This window comes from Dicentrarchus labrax, unplaced genomic scaffold (assembly GCF_905237075.1).
Source record: "Dicentrarchus labrax unplaced genomic scaffold, dlabrax2021, whole genome shotgun sequence".
In the NCBI taxonomy this organism is placed as follows: domain Eukaryota; kingdom Metazoa; phylum Chordata; class Actinopteri; family Moronidae; genus Dicentrarchus; species Dicentrarchus labrax.
The window spans coordinates 609,154-631,492 of NW_026136724.1; the positions used below are offsets into that span (position 1 = coordinate 609,154).

The 22,339-nt window shown below is 39.1% G+C and overlaps 3 protein-coding genes across 3 annotated transcripts in view; 2 read left to right on the top strand and 1 right to left on the bottom strand.

Moving 5' to 3' along the window:
* mmp24 (matrix metallopeptidase 24) overlaps positions 1-9,975 on the top strand; it is a 66,749-nt gene extending 56,774 nt beyond the window's left edge. The window contains exon 10 of the mRNA XM_051392636.1: positions 128-9,975. Coding sequence (XP_051248596.1) covers positions 128-492 — 365 coding nt within the window. The 3' untranslated portion in view covers positions 493-9,975. The remainder of the gene's footprint in view (positions 1-127) is intronic.
* On the bottom strand, positions 2,187-17,164 carry LOC127359252 (nuclear factor 7, ovary). The gene is made up of 4 exons (XM_051393140.1): positions 17,025-17,164; positions 12,989-13,121; positions 10,397-12,225; positions 2,187-2,290 (listed from the first exon to the last, which is right to left on the bottom strand). The coding sequence occupies exons 3-4, from the start codon at positions 11,052-11,054 to the stop codon at positions 2,187-2,189; spliced, it is 762 nt and encodes a 253-aa protein (XP_051249100.1). The 5' UTR covers positions 11,055-12,225; positions 12,989-13,121; positions 17,025-17,164.
* A 3,154-nt stretch (positions 17,165-20,318) lies between these two features.
* The window catches only part of eif6 (eukaryotic translation initiation factor 6), a 6,414-nt gene continuing 4,393 nt past the window's right edge, over positions 20,319-22,339 (top strand). Inside the window, exons 1-2 of the mRNA XM_051393136.1 lie at positions 20,319-20,474; positions 20,684-20,881. Coding sequence (XP_051249096.1) covers positions 20,775-20,881 — 107 coding nt within the window. The 5' untranslated portion in view covers positions 20,319-20,474; positions 20,684-20,774. The remainder of the gene's footprint in view (positions 20,475-20,683; positions 20,882-22,339) is intronic.

Sequence of the window (22,339 nt, forward strand, 5' to 3'; positions counted from 1 at the left end):
TTTGACGACCCCTAGTGGAGTCTTGTTTCAGCTTGTTCAACCCACTAATTTCCATTTTTGTTTTCCTTCCTTTGCCTCCAATCCCCTGTCACTCTCTCTCCTCCCCCCACCATCCTCCCCTCCTCAGCCCACACATACTTCTACAAGGGGAAGGAGTACTGGAAGTTCGACAACCAGAAGCTGACGGTGGAACCCGGATACCCAAAGTCTATCTTGCGCGACTGGATGGGCTGCGACCAGTCCGACATGGAGCGCTCCGGCAGCAAGGGTAACCGCGGTGACCGCCAGCTGCCCCTCGACGACGTGGACATCATGGTGACCATCAACGACGTCCCGACGACAGTCAACGCCATCGCCGTGGTGATCCCTTGCATTCTGTCGCTGTGCATCCTGGTGCTGGTGTATACCATTTTTCAGTTTAAAAACAAAGGAGTGCAACAGAACACCATGACGCAGCACTACTACAAATACCCCGTTCAGGAATGGGTATGACAGGCAACTTTCCTTTGAAGAGGTCAAAGTTCACGGATTAAAGAGGGTCAAGCTGTCTTCATATTGTTAGCTAGCTTATCTTGGCTAACAGTCAAGAAACGCTAGCAAAAAAACAATGGAAAGTCAGCGCTGAAAGACGCTAATTGTGCTCGCTAGTGATAAAATGGCACACACTGAAAATGCTCTACGGGAGTATATTTAGACATTGGCTCAGAGTGTGTGTGTGTGTGTGTGTGTGTGTGAGCGGGAGGGAGATTCGTGCCTGTCCTGTGACACGAGCACTAAAACAGCAAGGATACTGATTTTGTCTTTTCCCGTTCCTCATCGGGCAAGGACGCTTAAAACAGTTCACAAAAGAAGGATTTGCTAAGGGAGCGATAAACAGCTGATCTTTCACCTGATTTGCCCACAAGCTAAGTGAAATGGGGTCTTGTGAGCGATACTGGACTTTGACTTTCTTCTGGGACCTACGACACAACTCTCCTTCTCAGTGAAAAGAAAAAGAAAAAGAGGATTTGGGGCCAAAAGAATATGCTCCTTAAAGCCAGACACCACCTCCAAGTTTGTTCTAACAAAGCTTGTACTTCAACTATTAAGTCAAAAAAAAAGAAAAGAAAAGTTTTCAAAATATCAAACTTGAAGATAACACTTAGGTAGAAAGGCCATAACAAAAAGAAAACCAAGGATCTCTGTGTGGATCGTGGAATTTTGTTTATTTTTTAGTTGTTGTCAAAACTGTCAAAGAGGACCTTTTTCTTTCTTTTTTTCACCATACACAAAAGACATCCTCATCACCATTAACTCAGACCTCTGTCAACTTAAAACTCCCCTCAGTTATTCAAACAAAAACAGAAAAATGCTGTTATCTACACAGCTGGGACTGTTTTGGGGCAGACGTAGAATAGCCAGTCATCAGCATATAAAGATAGAATGGATTAATGACAGTTTACCAGCTTTATTTATCAAACTGAGCCGGTATTTATCAAACTGCTAAAAGTGAGACTTTGGACTTAAGTGAAACATAAAAGTAATCCTTAAATTTTACTCCTACTCACACGTGAAATTAAAATCTGTTTATCCAATTTCTTACAGATTATAATGTACTCAAATTTAAAGGATTTCCTTTATTTACGAGATCTTGGAGTTGATTGTACGAACTATCATGTTTGTACAAACTATAAGTTTACTGAAGCAGCAGCATTCAGAAAAAAGCCTTTTTACTTTGCACTGATTTGAACTTTTGATAGGATGTTACACCACTTTCTTTTTTGACAGTGGGCAAACAACAACAACAAAAAGGATGGTATTTTTTGCAGTTAACTACGAGGATTCGTTTAAAGAATGAACAATAGGACAGATAAATCCTTGTGTCTGATTGGCTCTTCCTGCTCTAAACATGCATGTTCTTAAATGTTTTCTGTAAGTAGGAGTAAGTTATATGTCTGAATGCTCACTCTCAGCAAAGAGCTTTATTAAATCCTAGATTGGATCTAATGTAGGGCTGCGCAATTAGGATAATAACAATAATATGATTGAGGTTTTCCCAAATTAATTGTGAATCATATTGTGATCGCAATTTCTGTCGAAATAATCGCAATATGATGTTTTTACCATATCGTGCAGCCCTAGTCTTACAAGCATTCTTATGTGTAATTATTAGAAGTTTGATAAATATGAGTCCGGAGCTGAGCTAGTTAGTGTAGTTGGTTCCTTGAGTCTGTCATGGCGTTATCCTCATCTTTGTGTTTTTCTCTTTCATGCTCTACTGAGGAGGGAGGCTCCTCAAGATGTGAAAGAACTGGAGAAATGCAAAAAGGGAGGAAATGGAAAGAGAACATAAAGTGTGACATGACAGGGATGCAGAATAAAGCAGGGTTTCAATAGACAGAGTGTGGGGGTGGGGGGGGAGGTTACACAGAGGATATATGTGGGTCTGTATTAGTATGCTGACTGCGGCACGGCGACATCGACCGAGCTTAATGAAGTACGTCTGTTCACAAAGCTCTAATAGGGGCTACTCGCTCTCCACGTCCCTCGCTTTAATCCTACTGTCCTCCCTCTGTCTTTTCTTACTGTCCTCTTGTAATTCTTCACATCGTGTCAATCGCCTCGCTCTCTCCGTTTCCCCCTTTTACCTTCTCCTCTGTCCGTCTGCGCTGCTCTCCCTCACTGCTTACCTCGTCTTCCTTTAGGTTCAGCATCGTTTAACACCCTAGGTTGCCTGTCCAACTTCAGTAGATTCAGTCAGGGCTCTTTGGGTCCACATAGTCGACTTTTAATCCTCAGAAGGACTTGTCGACACATTTTAAGGCAAGGCAAATTTATTTGGCAATTCAAAGTGCTTTACATATGACATTTATTAAGAAAAGAAACAATATACACAATATAATATAAAAAATACATTTAAATAGAGTAAAATAAAATAGCAGAGCTAAACTAGAATCAAAAAGGAGAATGAGAATAACAAGATATGAATGAATAGTCCTAAATTGACATCATATTTACACAGAAAGCTCCCTAATTTAAAAGAACTGAGTTTGATACACATATGTGGTGTTTAGTTTAAACTCTTAGGTCAATAAGAAGACCTGATCCCAGACCATCTTAGAGGATGGTTTTTAATGGAGCTGTAGATCAGAAATTTACTTTGGCCCTATACCATGTAGTGCTTTATTAACCAACAAAAGCATCTTAAAGCAGCTTCTTATTAGACACACACAAAGCCAGAATAAAGATCTGAGAACTGGACTGATGTGGCCTCTCCTGGTCTTAGTGAGGACTCTAGCAGCTAAAGACAGCGTTAATGTAGTCGAGCCAGGTGAAGATAAAAAGAAAAGATTTTCTAAGACAGATATTACTCCTCTAATTATTGATATGTTCTTAAGAAGCTAGTTGGCTGATTTTGTAATTGTCTCAATGAAATTTAGGGCTGAGTAAAGGAAGAATTTTGACTTTAATGTTATCGATGGAAGTTTAGCACTGACAATTATTTCTGTTTTATCTGTTTAACTGAAGGAAATTGTTGCTCATGCAATCATTGATTTGTTCATTGCACCTAATCAGTGCTTGTACAGGACCATAGCCACCTTGTGATATCGCTATATAAATCTGTGTGTCATCTGCATAATTATGGAAAGCGAGCTAAAAATTATATGTTTCATGCATTTCTGTGAGACAAGACACAACATTTGAATTTGTTTACATCAGTTTAAAGATTTAAAGTACAACAGCCTTCAAAAGTGAACTTTTTTCTATAAAGTACATGCGATAAGACCATCTAATTTTGACTTTAATCACCCGGGAGTCAGTTATGGTCCCTTTTCGAATCTCAGAAAGACAAATTAAGATTTGATAGTTTGAAATAAAAGCCTTTCAATCAAATTCCAAAGTACTTATTATTGACATCAACTGATAATTTATTGGCTGTTATTTAACTATCCAGATCATTTATAACTATATAAATTGCCCATTATTGTCCGATCTTGCCTCTCTAATAAAAAGGTAGACTTGAGTCATCTTTATGTAACACTCCAGCAGCACTGCAGTTCCAACAAAGCAAGCTTTATTTAAATACACAAGCTGCTCATTTAAATGTCATTAACTCCGATATGACTCATAATGGTTCACTCAGAGGCCAGTTGGCTCCCCAGAGGGAGTTTGGAGTCCCCCGTCCATGACCCTCCCACCCCAGGCTGGAAATCACTGTTGTAGGGCGAACTGGGATATCCTAACTGTGACTCAGATTTAAATGTTGGGTCGAGAAGAGATAAAACTCAGAGGAGATTTAACTATACAATCCATATATACTGTACATCCACACACAAATGCACATTAATAACGCAGTAGGGGGCAGCGTGTCATTTCCAAGGCTACTTTAGACTCTTGCTCCGTCTCCCTCTCCCCTTGTTCTCATTCGCTCAGCTTTGTACCTTATTCACCGAGCTCGCTGTCCTGCAGTAATTGAATGTGTTCTCGCCACATATCCTTGCAATTACTTTCTGCTGTCGAGAGCAATTCAGCATACACAGCATTCAGCTCAAATCGATGTCGTTCAATATCCTGCAGTGCTTATTTAGAATCAGTGGGAAACGTATATTTGTTCCTCGAGGGTGTACAATAAACACAGGACAAGACATTCTTCTCCTTTTACCTTAAAGTCTGTATACATCATACGGACTGTGTCTGCTGCGAGGGTTGTGCGAGTTTGTGGAAACATGAATGTCTATCCAAAGAAAATTGCCTATTGGACCAAACTTGTCTTTCTCTTCTATTTTCTCAGCTTGACTGTGATGGTCTGGAAAGATCTGCTTGATTCAGAATATGCATTTGATCAGAATTTTAAGTGAATAAAATTGAAAAGTTACATTACAAAAGAGGATATCCGACATTTGGATGGACATTATTGATTAATCGGCTAATTATTTTGCCAGTTGATCATGTTTATATGAATTGTCGATGGTGATTGATGAGCCCAAAGTGAAAACAAACCAAACACTTGCACTAGCTCTGGCCACCATAGTGTCTCTTACATCCTGGAGCTGGTTGCATAGGCTATATGTCACTGAATCCAACACACTGGTCCCTAAAAGCTCTTGTCACATAATGGGAATATGATCGCTGGTGGAAATAAATCCTAACTAAATTTACTGACTAACTGAAGCTGTTATGGAAAACAGTACAATCAAAGTTGCATGATGTCAGTTTTTTAAATATTTATTCTGTCTCAAAGGATGTCCATCATTTTGGAATGAAACCTTTCAATGGTGATCAACTCAACTCAAAGTTGTTCAGTTACAAAACGTTGGAGCAACGGAGAAGATTGTGTAAATTGAAAAGGAAAACGGAAATAATGTTTACTTACAGCAAAACAATAATGGCATTGAGTTCTGTAGCCATTAGTCGCTTAGAAAGGCTCCATTTTTGGACTGTTTATCTTGATACCACTGTGTTTTTAAGTTGTTGATTGTCTTCCTTAATTTTCACTCTACAGGTCAAGTTATACGACTATTTTATCAGTTCATTTATTTCTTTTATTGATGAAAAAACACTTCAGGTTTTCTGCTTTTGTGCATTTCTTATACCAGACAGGCAACGAGGAGGTTGGGGGTAGATATCATGTGATGTTTGTACTTGTTGAGGTGCACTATAAAACCAGATAAGTTAATTTTACTCAAAAGATTGTTGAAATTAGTTGCATAAAAATTTGTATGTAACATAAACTTGATGGATTATTGATTGAGCTGCTTTTACTAGTAATTTTAAGTGGCATTAACTAAGAAAAACAGAAACATTCCTGATTAATAACTTTTTACTAGGTATTTTGTTTTCACAGTACAAATAAAAATGACAAAATTAAGTTATTCTCACTTAAAATTACTAATGCTACTTAATCAAGGATGGGTTTTTTAACTTACAAAATGTAATTAGTTTTACTTAAAAAGTTTGACATAATCCAAACAACAATTATTTGAGTAAAATTAACTTATAAATGGTTTTACAGTGTGGGTATCGGCCGTGTTGGTGTCTCTACTTGACGTTGGTGCGCTTTGTAAATAGTAGCGCTCCGGGCTGGTTGTGCAGCAGGTTTGTAACTCTGTGATTTAACATGAGAGATGACGGGGAAAGGGAGCGCTGTAGCTTTCTCTCGGTGTGTTTTTTCCCCCGAGGGGGGAAACATTTCATCGAGCTAACAAGAGGTTTCCACTTCACTACTCCCACGTGTAATAATAATAATAATAATAATAATATCTCTGAATTCATTTCACTCTCTCTCACCGTCAATGTCGTTCTTGGTGCTCATTCATAATGTAAATGACAGAGTTGCATACAGGATTATTACTGACTTCAGCTATCAGGTACTTATTGCAGGCAGATTAAACCGCTCATCTCCTTACATGTTGCAAGCCACCGAGTCGCTGCACTGATGCAATCGGGGATTAAGTGCCTTGCTTCACGGCACTTCAGCAGAAGATGTTGCGGGAGAGAGGATGCGGTTCCTCGTGCTGAATTTTAAAGCGCTTTTTGGGGCGTTAAAGTTAACCGTTTAGGCTCCGGCCGCCCCGATGTTTGCTTTGACAACGAATGACTCCTGTTCTCACATCATCCTCATCAGGTTACAGTGGTTATATAGGAAAGGTCTTATTGTGGAGGTTGGCATGTTGAGAGTGCAGTACTTAATGGGAGAGGGCAATTTGTTGAATTTTAACTACAGGGGGTTAATGAGGAGGTAGAACCGTCTTTTCCATCATGTTTTACCTCCAAGCCCTCGTTAGAGTAAAGTCTGAAACTGTGTATATATTTACTGAGATTTACAGAAGAATAGCAGTTTACAAAAGTACAGTGTATTTCAGCAGATGTCTGTTTGTGGAAGTGGAATAAGGGTAATGAAGAAAACATACTGTCGTGGTTTATCGTCTTATTCATATTACTTATGGAACACACACAAAGAGAAAATATATGTACATGAGATTTTTAACCTACGTGGTGGACGCCGTCCATCCACCGCTCTTTTGTTTCAAGCTTATTTATTCAGCTAGGTTCTGTACTTGTCACAGAGGGCAAAGGGTCCTCTGAAAATATGCCTCTTTTATAGTAATTGTATGCAGACCTGGGATAAACTGGCACCGAAACGTACTCCGTACACCGGTGCTGGTGGATTTGTCTGCCGCAACGCGATCCTCGTCAGTCACATTCCCTCCTCTTTGCCCATTTCACACCAAGTACTGTGCATCCATCACGTAAACGTTACTCTCAGTTCAAAAGAGGAAGGAAGGATTGCGGTTGCCGCTGTGGCAGATGAATACAGAAAAAAACGAATTACTCTGTAAGAAAAAAGTTTTGCAAGAGTTCAGCCTCGTTAAAGGAGCGGAGAAGCTGATCTCTTGACATTTTGTCCCAGGTCTGATGATGTTCTGGTGGCTTTGGACAACAGTGAGTTGCCTTTAAAGGTAGACTTAGTTATCTGATGATCGCCACTCCCAAACAGGGTCTGACACTTGCCACGGATGGTACGTCTGCATTACGCTAAATTCAGAAAAAAACTTTTGTGGGTTTGTGAGTTGCAGTGGACATAAAAAAAAACTTTATTTAGAAGTTTTATTTCCCATTGATTCCTAATAATTTCCTAAAAAATGGACTGAAAGGTTCATTCTAAATAATTGGTAGCAATTCTACTTGTAACTTCTATATAATTAACTGGTTCTCGCACTATGTGTGGAAATTTGTCTTATTTGCGCTTTAATTTGTACCAAATTTCTTCACTTTTCCAACAAACTTTTGACATTTTTAAAGGATAGGTTCACAATACTTCAAGTCTGTGTTAAAACAATACTCATATGCTGTAATCGTTCCTCCTGTTCATGCTGGACATTAAGAGATCTTTTCCCGATGAGCTTCTGCACACATGATAAATTTCCCTAAATAAAGTCAAATCACAGAACAAAACCTCAAAATCGGTGTTAGAGAACCGGTTGGTTTCTGGGTCTGTGCAGAATATGATGAAGCTGCTATCTATAGTATGCTCTATCATGGCCACTTTCCACTTCCAAAGTTTTTACTTGCCACTGACGCCAAGTTCTTGCTCGTGGTGGGAATTGTTGGAACAGATAACTTCTCTCGTGATTTGGCACTATGCAAATAAAATTGAATTAAATTGAATTAATTAACTCAGAATGCTAAAGCATCACAATAGCTGCAAGCATTCTGGCCATTCACTCCTGCACAATAGAGATTTGGGTCTTCTCCTGTCCTGTTATTTTACTGTCAGTTACAACTGAGAAATGTCTCTGAATGTCAGACTTTCCTTGTTTTGCTGCTGTTCCTTAAAACCCAGCTTTAATCTTCTTCTTCTTCATTCGTTGACTCCATCCTTTTAAGATTAATCCCAGGACCCACAATTTATTTTCTGACCGCCCAGCAAAGTGAAAACCGCCTGCTCCCTGGGAGATTTGCCTTGGGTCTCATGGGATCCCAATCCCAATGTAGTCTGCTATTCCAGATAAACTTTGGAAGGAGGACTGTAGATCCATCACTTTCATCACTTTCATTGGACGTACTTATCAACCGATATGGGTTTCTCAATGGCCGATGCTGATATATGATGCAGAACTCAACACAAAGAAAATGTTAATGTATAATACTTTTCTGTTCTGCAGGAAATTCAGATATATGTTTACAGCAGGATGTATGAGAGTTACAGTGCAGGACTCTAAACCAACCTTTTCCCTGACAAGCTGCCTGCAGATGTGCCTGAGGACATTTTTGTTTGTCAGCCTAATGAGCGCAATCATTGGCCAATGCCGATTAATCAGCCACCCAATTAGTTGGCCTATCACTAATTGGAAGGAATGATTACAGCAGGAAGAACAGTGTTTTAATATTCATAAAGGCACCTGATAGAAATGTGAACCTTTCCTTTAAGACATCAAGGAACCTGAAAAATAAAAGTGAATCCCGTCACATTAACATACTTAATTCTGCCTTCTGTTAAAGTTTATTCTTGACTACAGTTGCCTTGGACTACATCCAAGACCATGAATGGCATGAAAAAGATCTTCTAACCTTATAAACTGTCCACAGGTTTGTTAAAAAAAGTTTCCAACCTATAAACAGAACCCATCTCTGGCAAACATATCCGTGAGTTTGGAGTGTGGCTTCACGTGGCTAAGTCTTCCTTTAACTTGCCTGTTGTTGCCTTTAGTTTCTAACGTTCTCTTTTCTTAAAAACAAAAAAAAAATATATATATATATATAAATATATATATATGTAGGTGAATAAAAACATATCAAAGGTAGTATGGGCAGACTTTTTGAAGTAACAAGATATACTGAAGTTCTTTGGATAATATCACAACAACTAGTATGACTTCTTCTGAGGATTTTATCAGATATAGCTTTAAGAGAGATTCAATTCAGTTTGTTTTTCTTATAAAGAAAAGAAGAGTTTTCTGTAAATACCGTTTGATTTTCATTTTGTTTTGGGTTTTTTGACTAAAATGGGTTGATTATAAAATCAAAATGAAAAAAATGGGACCTTGGCTCACTTCTTTACATGCAAAATGATGCACCATTTTGTTTGTGGATTTTTTTATAGAGTCGTCATTGTAGTCCTTTCCAGCCGGGTATCAAATATCAGCTTGTGTAAATAGAAAGACCAACAGAAGCTTTTGAAAAGTTTTGTATTTTTATTTCTTGCTCTTATTTAAGATGAAAGTCATCCTCCTTTGCACATAATGTTAGACCATTTTTATGACAACGCTTATATTGGATAGGCATGTTTACGTTACTGACTTGAGAAGATTTATTCTGTAATTTTATTTCTAACGAGACAAAGTTTAATTATTTAAAATGTTAACATGACTGGTACAGAGATGATTTTTTTTCTATGTTTGGTTTGGTTTTACTGTCCCACGCCAATTATATACCGATAGCACCATGTTCTGTTAACGATGAAATGTCAATAAAAGTGAAAACTTCATTGTCTAAGATGTGTTTTTCATTCAGTGGATTATTTTGAGTTATTCTGTAATATCCAGATCTCATTCTACTGAACTCTCTAATACAGATCTTCATCCAGTTAAAGTCTAATTTCAGAATCTTCCTCCTCTTATCGACTCTACAATTAATCATCTTTCTCTCTGGACTATATAATGACATCATACTAAATGCTAAATGCACGAAATTTATGTTTTTTGCATTAATTTGAATGACCAGGATCATTTATAGCTTATAGTTATTAACAACACAGGGTTCCCACTCTTTTTCAGTCTTTCTTGACGATACGGGACAGCACTTGCTTACAAACGGTCATATAAGCTGTTGTTTTTTGGGTATATTGACTGCATTAATTTGGCCACAGCCCATAAGTAACAGCTCAAATAGAATTTATTTTTATAATTTATTTTACCGAAATTTAATCTTATAGAACAATGCTTCACATTAGCTAGCTTTTGGACAAATGTGTCTGTCTTCTGGAGCTTCTCCAGCACTCTGAGATCAGTGAGTGGAGCTGATGGTGACTGTGCCCGGTGTCCAACTTCTTCTATTCTCCATAATCCATCCTGTATACATCCCTTCCCCTGGACAGACTCTGCTAACACACCCGGACACCAGCCTGTACTGTCTCCAACCTCAACATCCCAGCTGTGAGTCCCTGAGTTAAAGCCCTCAGAGCCCAGAACAGAGTAGTAAGAATCAAACCTCTCTGGATTATCAGGAAGCTGCTGTTTCTCTCCTACTCTCACAGAGGTCAGATCTTCAGACAGGCTGAGTCTTGGATGAGCAGTGTTTGGATCCAGAATCACAGGACTGTAGGAGACCATGTCCTTCATCTTGTTCCAGATGTTGAAGGTCAGGTTGCCCAGGTGTTTGGCCTCGTCTATCAGATCTCCTGGGAGCAGCTGTGGATCCTCCAACAGGGGGCGCTGCTGGACTCTTTCCACTGCAGCCTTGTAGTTGTTCAGGAATGAGACGTCTTCAGCTCTCAGCTCCTCCTCTGTGGCTCTGACTGTGTCTGAAAGAGCTGTTATCTCTCTGCTCAGAGCCTCCATCTTCTCCTTCATCATCTGACTCTTCTGATCCTCTTCCTTCCTCAGTGCAGCCAGCCTGGCCTCCTCTTCCTCTTATTTGCTTTTCTTATAATGGCAGTTGGCCAACCAGTGTATAGTTGCATTATTGCCATTATTGAGGCGTGGTCCTGCTCCAGAGTCAACTAGTTATCTTCATTTATGGGCAAAGTCCTAAAGACAACATCTACTGCACTTTATGTAGTGACGGTGATATCTGAGTGCAGTGAGGTAGAGATCATAAACTGGACCGTTTGTAGTCGTTACTGTTTGTCAGGTCTTATATTCTGTGATTTTTTTGAATGTTAAAACATTTATTTACAATAAAAACTCCACAGTGTGTCTTCAACACTTCAAAAATATAATAGTATAAATCAGTTGTGATGATTTTAAATCTTTAAAATTAATGAGACACAAATGCAAAAATCAAACCTCTTTATTTCAGCCATACTGTTAAAACAAATGATTCAAATTCAAATCTCACTAATGCAGCTAAACTGTCAGCGGAGGGATTTCAACCATCAACTGACCAAATATTAGTCTGTACTTCTGCCATCCAAAGCACGAAGAGTAACCTTCAGACAGATCAAATCAGTAGATTTCTCAGCTTGAGCATCACACACATAACCTGGCACCTGTTAGCTTTGATGTCATAATTTGACAGAATTAATGGACAGAAGCTAATCATCTGTGGTCTCCTTCACTTACAGTAGTTATACTAAAGCAACACTGAATGTAGCTCAGACGTGTTTTTCTGTCAGTATAGAAACAGTTGAATACAGAACTCCATTTTACATTAACTGAGCTGTATAACAGGTATCTCATCCAAACTTTAGACACACAAGCTCATTAACACTACAGCATCTTCCTCTTAAGAGCAGCAGTGGATCACAGCAATAAGCACGTTGGACTTCAGCGTCGGCTTTGTTTTCAGATTTTCGGTGGGTTCATGAATGCAGCGTCTGACCCAGTAGTGACTCCACGTTCTCCACTAGAGTTCGGCTCACATGAACGCCTCCTGTTCCCCCAACCTGCACCTGTACCAGGACCAGGACCAGTTTAGTACCAATTGGTGCAGGAGATCATGAAGCACATGTTGTCCACCTTCTTGTTTCCCATCTTGCACTGGGGCAGCTCTCCCGGGGTGTCTGTGGGAGTCAAATGCAGCAGTCTGTGTGATATTATTTATTCTATTGCAGCTCAGTCGTATTAAAACATGGTCTATGTATAAAGATGGACGACTCCACTTCCTGTACAGTAATGACGTCAGAATATCTTCCAGTGGAGACATTCAGGGCTGAGTCTGTGCTGTAGTGACAGAGGTTGACGCCGCTCGAGGTTGTCGTCCATCTTTATATACAGTCAGTGTATTCATTTATTATGATTGGATGTTTTTGCTTTTGTAAACTTGTTGAATGTATATATTTTGTAGAAGTGGCCCATTCAAATCCTTAACTTAAAGAGTAATTAAACCCCCAAACCACTTTCTCCTGCTGAAACCCTCTATATAGAGAGAGAGAGATATTTACAAGTGCAGGCAGCAGAATCGAGGGGTTTAGTTACAATTTAAGCAAAAGTACCAAAGCAGATAGATAGATAGATAGATAGATAGATAGATAGATAGATAGATAGATAGATAGATAGATAGATAGATAGATAGATTAGCATTAATGTAAAGAAAATGAAAAGTCCTGCATTCATAGATTCCTAGACACGTTTTTTAGAGAACCACTGGATTTATCTTCAGCAATGTGATGTATCTTAATATCTTATATAGTAAGAAGATGTCTGTCAGATAAATGCAGTGAAGTGAAAAAGTACAATATTTCTGTCTTAAATGTAGTGGAGTATAAGTATAACGTAGTAAAATGGAAATAATGAGTAGATTATTGATACAGTATTGAATAATGAATGATGAATTTGGGTGTTTGTACCTTCAGAAGCAGCCGATCCGGAGCTGTCAGCGCCGGGAGATTCTTCAGGTGTTTCAGTCTCCTCTTTACTCTCCTTCCTCTCATGGCTCTGCTGTCCTCCCATCATCACCGTCACCAACACAGCGAGTCACACCTGAGCGAAGATACACAGGTAAATGCATCCAGGTTGACTGTTTGTAACAGTTTATACAGGCAGCAGTTTAATAATCCAGTCTACACGGAGAGGATAGGGAGGTACTGCGAGAACCAGGCCAACGCGTTATTGTTGGTTCTGGTCTTTTTATGGGATTTGTTGACAGAAATAAGACACAAAGAAGAACACAGGACATATACTGTGAGACTGGACCTGAGGACCAGATCTTGAAAAAGTCTACCTGAAGAGGAGTCAAAGGACAGACAATCTGTTTGACTCACTGAGTGGACAAAGATAGAAAGAGCTTGATAGAGAGAAAGAGATGCAGATAGAGAGGAAGAGGAAGAGAGATCACAGCCGCTCCGGGTTATCAGCTCGGACATCTCTAATCCGTTCCAGAATGATCTGTCCAGGACGCCAATCCAATCAAACACAACTCAATCAGACACAACTGATGGGATCATCTTACTCTGATTAACACTTTACACCATCGCTGTGTGCGAGCTGAGAGAGCTTTCCCGGTGGTCTGTCTGTAATGCATGCTGGGAAATTACACAAGACTCCAAGGACTGAGGACAAACAGAAACACCAAGATGAGAAGAGCCCAGCAGCACCGGTCCGACAGAGCCGCAACTCATTTGTACAGAGAACAAAATGTCAGAAAATGAAGACAAATGTCACCGGCTTTCAGACGGCAACGGATTATTTAGTCTGAACAACCCACAGAGATTATGTGACATTAAAAACACTGCAAATCTTCACATTGGAGAAGCTGGAATATACACTTGGCATTTATATTTAATGAATTATTCAAAGGAAATGATTCATTATTTAAATTATCATCGTTTTCTGTCAACTTTCAGTGGTGCAGAAAGTATTCTGATATCACTACTACCAATACCACACTGTAACAAATACATAAATAAATAAAAGTCCTTCATTTTAAACCTTACTAAAGTAAAAGTATTAAAGTATTATAGCAACATGTCAGTGTTTTACTATTATATAATGTTTCTGGATTAAAGATGAGCTAATGTTGCTACTGTTGGGTAGGTTAATCTACAGCATGTTATTTTAGAGAAAAATATATGTATATTAAGATATATATTTTCTATATCAACTTGTTTTTACATTTTTACATAGGTTTACATTTGGGCCACCTGTGGCCAGTGGCCTAATATAGGGAACAATTAAGCTACATCAACCGCTAGTTTGCTGTCAGCACACGTCTGCCTTCTGTCTTACAGAATGAGGACTTTAATGTAACGTTAACTTGCTTTCATCGTGTGGTGTTTTATCTTCATGTTCCCTGTTAATATGAAGAAATGAATTCATCAGCTGAACCCTTTATATCCCAGATACAGGAGCCACGAGCTGGTGGGCTGTCGGGGTGTTTCTGCCTCGATTCTGACATAAACAGGAACAAAATGCTGCTGAATATTTTCACACTCCCCAGACTGATTTTATTCACAGCACAGTGACAAATGGAGATTGTAACCAGTGTGTCAATCTGCTAGTAGAAGTAATGGGTGGCAGTAAAACAGGGAGCACGCCTTTCAAAATGAGAAATTAACGGCCTCACAAATGTGTTACGGCTGCGGGTCTCTGGCCGAACCACAAAGCAATAACTTGTGATAATTCCCACATAAAAGTTGATTATGGTGCCAAACTTTACTCCAGACCTAAATATAACATCAGACGAGCAGCTTCTGCAGGGCGGACGTTAAGATGTAACCACGGGCGGCGAGTAGGGGAGAGAGCGGGGTTGGTTGTCACATCCATTAAAGCTCACCGAGCCCACAATGGGGTTGTCACAAGTGCACAAGACCTAGTTTCAGTTGGTTACACTCTGCATCTTCACCACTAGATGTCACTAAATCCCCCTCACTGGTCCTTAAAGCAAAAGTACTAATAACAACCTCAGTTTGAAAATACTCTACAACAAGTAAAAGGCCTTCATTTTAAACCTTACTAAAGTAAATGTTTTACTATTATATATAATGTTTTTGGATTAAGGTTGAGCTAACTTCCAATAATAGCCGGGTCCCAAATAGAAGCAGGTCTCCTTTAAAGGCCTGGTGTGGATTTTATAGAAATGATCTCGATGTATAAAACCTCTTAAAACCCACCGGGTCGCCCTCCTTGAGCCAGTTTTAAGCCGTTTAGATCGCTACACATGTTTAAACGTCACAAGTGCACAAGACGTATTTGATGGTCCGAATCTTTTGAACAGAATAAGCTTCACTCAGTTCCTACAGGACACTTTGGGCTTCCATCACACACTGAAAGAGAATGAAAATAAAAACCACGTTCTCCCCTAAAATAAAGATGATTGAGGACCAAATCTTAATATTAATTTGATATTATCTGAAGGTTTGTGTTAATTCTTTTTCCTTCCAAATAAAACAGATTTAAATTGGACCCGAGCAATGTAACAGGCGAGCAGCGTAACAAGTTAATCTGAGCTACACATGCTTCATTCATGAACTTAAAGAGCGTCTCCATCAGCATTCAGTGCAGTCGCCTCGCTTCCCCTCCCCAGCTGTCACAGCCGGAGAGAAAGCCGGGCTAAATATAGCTCCTCTCTTTCTTTCTCTCAGATATTGTTTGGGTTTTTTTGCCTTCTTATCTCCAGCGCTGCCCTCTTCGCTTCGGAATAAACTGGATCTGTCTCTCCCCTCGGAGGGGGGTTCATTTCAGCTGCTCTGTCCGTTCACCTTCTATTGTCCTGTGATGAAGGGTTGCTAGTTTGATTCCTACAGGAGACGACCCCCACCCACACACACACAGTGAAGATAAGCCTCCACCAAATGGTTATTCTGTCTGCTTTCTGTCAGTAAATGAAGAACTTCTGGCATGAATGAGCTTCAGGAAATAATTAAGATAAATAAAGTCTCCCCAGCAGATTAATTGCAGTCTATCTGCATTATTGATTCAGTTGAGGTGAGAGTGAGTTTGCCTCATTCTTCCTCAGTCAGCTTCACTTACACAGAAACTTCTATGTTGTTGGTTATTGTTGCTGCACGATGTGGTCATATTATATACACATTATTATTCTGACAGATAGTGTGATATGATTCATGATCAGCGTGGGAATCACTTGTAGGTCAGGTCAGCTCTGCAGAACCACAGTACTTCATTACAATGCTGTTTATACACACATTTTACCTTTAATCTGGATTCATTGTTCAGTCTTATTCCACATATTTGTATGTTTGTTTTTACCCATCTTGCTTTGCTGTCCTTGTTTGTAGCTGCGACTGTTTTTATCTACAACCCAACTGGTTCGGGCCCAGATCTGCTGCTGTAGGTCGGCTCGGACAGAACTATCTTTTCTTTTTTAACTATATATTTTATATTTTATTAAAAAAAACAACTTTTGAATGAATTTGTTTATTATATATTATTGATAATAATTTGCACTTATTATTATATAGTGTAGTTTCCTTGTAATAAACTATTTACATTATTTATTTAAAGTGGAAACTCAGGCTCAGTTCGGGTCTGAATAAAGTTCTACTGAGGAAGCAGGAAACCTTTAACTGCACTAAATAGAATAATATTAATGGAAGAGAACGCCAACAACCTTTGATCAATCATCTTTTAATGCTGTTTGAGTCTCATTAGGCCTGCATGTGCTATCAATAATAAAGGTGAATAATAAAATGAAAGATGTGTAAATGTGTCATTTATTGTTAATGTATGTTAGTGTAAGCTGTGGGCCTTATGTCGACCACACACTGTCTGTAACAGCCTCTCAGTCCTCCTCTGTTCATGTGACTGAACTACAAACTGACATGTTTACAACCCAGAGAGCTCCGCCTACAGTGTGTGTGTGTGTGTGTGTGTGTGTGTGTGTGTGTGTGAGCTGCTGTCAGGGAACATAAATTAATTTTATCCCACCTAGTCGACCCCCTCGTATCCTGTGAGACCCGTCCGTCTCTGTCGGCCGCTGGTTCCGATTAGTTTTCGGTGTTTCCAGGCAGAGTATCCGGACCGACGTGTCTGCAGAGCGGCTGACTCCGGAGATCGTCTGTGTTGAAGAGGAGGGATCACTCCGTGCGTTATAGGCACTGACAGTATATATAAAGGACACAGCTTCTGGTAAAGTGTCTTAAACCTGCAGTCTATGTAACAACCAGCAGGGGGCGGCTCCACTGGTTGCAATAACACACAGATACCATTCAGTCTTATGGAGAAATGAGCTGAATTCTCAGTTGATTTATTCCCTCAGTAAACAGTTTCCTGATGAGTTTCTGGTCTCAGTCTCTAGTTTCAGTCTTCTTCCATACAGCATGATGTTCATTTAGTAACTGATGGTCCCATTTAGAGTAAAACAGACCATAAAGCAGGGTATGCTTTAGGGCGGGGCTACCTTGTGATTGACAGCTCATTCAATGGGGGACGTTACGATAGGTTGACCCTTGGTTATATCAGATGACCCAGAACCACAAATGTAAACCTGCTGGAGGCGCTAGAGGAAATCTTCAGAAGACGTTTATTTCACGGCAATCCTTTTTCACAGCAGCCATTTTAACCTGAAATAGTAGGGTAAAACAACAGGTGCTCCAAACAACGGCCTGTACTAATTAAGGTCCCGTTCTGTTCAGTGTAGCAGAGCCACAACCTGACTGTGTTTGACCTGAATCATTGGTAACATCTGTGTTTACCCTACTCATAATGCTGGGAAAAAGGTTATTGAGATTCTTTAGTCTGGACCGAAGTGGTGGACGGACAGACTGACATTGTAAACCATGGAGCTGTTTGGCAGCAAACAGGCTAATAAAACATTTACATTCATTGTCTGTGATCCATTAAGCATTGATCTCGGCTGTATAATCTACTGCCTGCTGGTTGTTGTAGTCCGACAGTCTGGTAGTTCTGGTTTGAGGTGGGAAAGTAAAGCAGCTGTGCCTCCTCATGCCTCAACTGTTGTCTCTTTTAAAACCCAAACACAGTGTTAGAAAACTCTTCCAGTGAAATAATATCCCCCTGGGATTATTTAAGTATTTCTGATTCTGATTCTGATTCAGTAAAGTATAAATCTCACGTTTCCGCTGCTCCTCCAAGTTCATAATATATTATATTTTATTTGTTGATGGCTGACATTATTATATAGCCTACCTGCTAGAAATATTTTACTAATTTAAATCCAGTGGCAGGCGTCCATCAGGAAAATGATGTTAGATTTGAGCAGACAGAAACAGGCCGGAGTGAAACCTCGCTCTTCTTTTGGCTGCTCTTTGTCTCCTCCTCCGCTCCGGTTAGTCCCGCCCACCCCCCGACCTGCTGCAGTGACGTCACGCAGGTGGCGAGCTAATGGCAGTGTCAACAAACAAGACGTCACGGGGAATGGGCCGACGTGATTGGCTGCGCGCGCCGACGACCGAGCGCTGCACGAGGAAAGAGGAGGAGGAGAGCCGCGCGTGCAGTTGCTATGCAGGTTATTGAGGAGGGAAGACAGTCAGACAGACAGTTTATAGACAGACTGGGTCTTCTTATCGGGGACTCGAACACACACTCACTCTGAACATCTGGATTCAAACATCAGCATGAAAATGTGCGCTGGAGGCAAAAGTGAGACCCTGAACGCATCACTGAATGTACAACTGTACACTTCATACAGATTATACAATAACGTCATTATATTACCCAAATATAATAATGTTTATACTCACAGTATGTTTGAACTATATGATATACATATATTTATATTCTATTTATATTCTATTTATATTCTATTTATATTCTATATGGTCTCATCTTCTCTAAAGTCTCCACCTCTGACTCACTGTGTTCCACTCACTCATATTTCTGGATGATTATCTTTGCACGCTGCACATATTCTTTATTCTTTATAATATATTTGCACGCTGCACATATTCTTTATTCTTTATAATATATTTGCACGTTTCATATTCTTTATTGTTGACTTTTATTTGTCTCTTCTCTGACTGTGTTCATTGTTATGCTCCATAATATCAGCAGTAAACCTCATTCTGATGCGTCTGTCTGTATCCAGAGTCTGAACACACGCTGTAGTTATATTCTGTAGTGCATAGCAATAAACATAAAGAACTACACATACAGAGGAAGAGGAGACAATAATAGAAACACTATGACTGTTATTTAATGAAGAGCTGTGCAGCAATGTGCAGGTTAGCAGTGTGAAGGATGTTTGCATTAATGTAACACATAGATTCAAGGTTGTTGGTGGGTATAACATTTATTATTATTTCAATTCTTAAATTAAAATGATTTGAGCCCGCTGTGTTATGACTACAATATTAAAGAGTAAAACAAACGATTGAGGACATTAATTCATATTAATAACATTTCTTTATGCAACATGTTGTTCTTAAAAGTAAATGAAACATGTAAAAGCTTCAGTGCTCGTCTGTAAATGCTGGAATAAAACATGATTCATATTTATTATAATAATTATTATAATTTATAACGGAATAAATACACTGAAATAAAGCAGGAGGTGGTTTTAAATGGATACATTATTATATGTGCAGGCTCGGGGATTACATGTAACTGTAAGCCTCTATAGTTACAGAAAAATGTGTAATCAGATTACAGTTACATTTAGTAAAAATAGGGATTATTAGCAGAATTACAATTTTAAAATAAATAAAAGATTTCTGATGCTAAAAATGTTGTTTTCTAAGGTCACATCGATCCTCTGTCTTATAGGATCCACTCATCAATACTGCTTATTGATTCCTCTTTTCTCTTGGATCTTCACTGTACGTAGAAACCACTGTGCATATGACAATAAACCTCTTGAACCTTGTATTTATTAGCATATAATCCAAAGTAACAGAAAGTAATCAAGTTACTCTAATATTGTGATACTTGGATTGGGTTACTGACTGCTTACAGGTTATTAGTAACCCTCTCAACCTGTGTATGTGTGGTATCTTTGGTGATGGAGACATTTAAATAATGTGTGATATTTTACATATTCTCTCCATTCTCTTTGTTTATTGTAATGCAGCGATATACTAAGGTAAACTGTTTGTATGTGATGTAATGTTTAATGATCATTTTAACCAACAACAACAACAACAACAACAACAAACACAAACACATAACCAAACAACAATAATGAATATAAAATAAAATAATAATTAGGTCCTAATAACTTTCTCGTTGGTTAATCATTTATAAATAAAGTCAAAGAGTAATTGTAATTTAACACATTAATAAAAATAAAACGCTCTTTGACTCCTCGCTGTGTGCGTGCTACGTCCTACGTCATCACGTTAACCCGGTTGAGGCGGAAGTGAACACGTGCGGCAGCAGGAGGATCACCACGCAGGCTGAGCGACCGCGACCCTTCCTCAGGTACTGTAACCTCTTCATCAGCGAGTATATAGAGTTATTGATTAGAGCTGTATCAGCGGGGGTCGAGTCCCAACTGCCGACAGGTGACCCGGTTACCTGCGGTGACGTGTTTCCTGTCTGTGGCTGACAGTTAGCCTGTTAGCACCGTTAGCCTCTGATAGCTCACTGTGTGCGGGTCTTACTCACGGAGCCTGTTCTCTCTGCTCCAGGATCAGAAGTGAACCCTCATCTTCCTCATCTTCCTCCTCTTCCTCATCTTCCTCCTCTTCCTCCTCTTCCTCCTCCTCCTCTTCCTCCATCATGGCTGTGAGAGCCTCGTTCGAGAAGAACAATGAGATCGGCTGCTTCGCCAAACTCACCAACACCTACTGCCTGGTGGCCATCGGCGGCTCCGAGAACTTCTACAGGTACACACTCTATATACACACTATACACACATATACACACTCTACACACTATACTACACACTCTATATACACACAGAGACACACTATATACACTATATACACTCTACATACACACTCTATATACACACTCTATACACACTATACACACTATATACACTCTATATACACACTACACACACGACACACTCTATACACACTATACACACTACATACACACACTATACACTCTATATACACACGATATACACACTATATACACTCTATATACACACTCTACTACACACTCTATATACACACATATACACACTACATACACACTATACACTCTATATACACACTGTATACACACTATACACACACTATATACACACTACATATACACACTACACACACTATATACACACACTATACACACTGTATACACTATACACACTATATACACACTCTATATACACACTCTATACACACTATACACACTATATACACACTACACACTCTATATACACACTATATACACACTCTATATACACACTATATACACACACAGACACACTCATATACACACAGAGACACACACACTATACACTTTATATACACACTCTATACACACACTATATACACACTCTATACACACTCTATATACACACTCTATACACACACTATACACACTATACACACTCTATACACTACACACACTCTATATACACACTATACACACTCTATATACACACAGACACACACACACACTACACACTCTATATACACACTTTATACACTGTATATACACACTCTATACACACACAGAGACACACTATACACACACTATACACACTCTATATACACACAGACACACTATACACACTACACACAGAGACACACACTATACACACTACACACTATACACACTATATATACACACTATACACACTATATACACACTATATCACACTCTATATACACACTCTATACACTATACACACTCTATATACACACTATACACACTATACACACTCTATATACACACTACACACACTATACACACTCTATATACACACACTACACACTCTATATACACACTATATACACACACTACACACTCTATATACACACTATATACACACTATATACACACTATACACACTCTATATACACACTCTATACACACACTCTATATACACACTCTATATACACACTCTATACACACACTATATACACACTATACACACTATATATACACACTACACACACTATACACACACTATACACACACTATATACACACACTATATACACACTCTATACACACTCTATATACACACTATACACACTATATACACACTATACACACTCTATACACACACTCTATATACACACTATATATACACTATATACACACCTATATACACACACTAGAGACACACTATATACACACTCTATATACCCACTCTATATACACACT

Excerpts from the sequence above, each read along its gene's own strand:
- LOC127359252 (XM_051393140.1), bottom strand. The coding sequence starts at position 11,054 with ATGATGAAGGAGAAGATGGAGGCTCTGAGCAGAGAGATAACAGCTCTT. Across the intron at positions 2,291-10,396 it reads TTCTATAAGATTAAATTTCG|TTCTTTCACATCTTGAGGAG; the intron begins GTAAAATAAATT and ends GCATTTCTCCAG.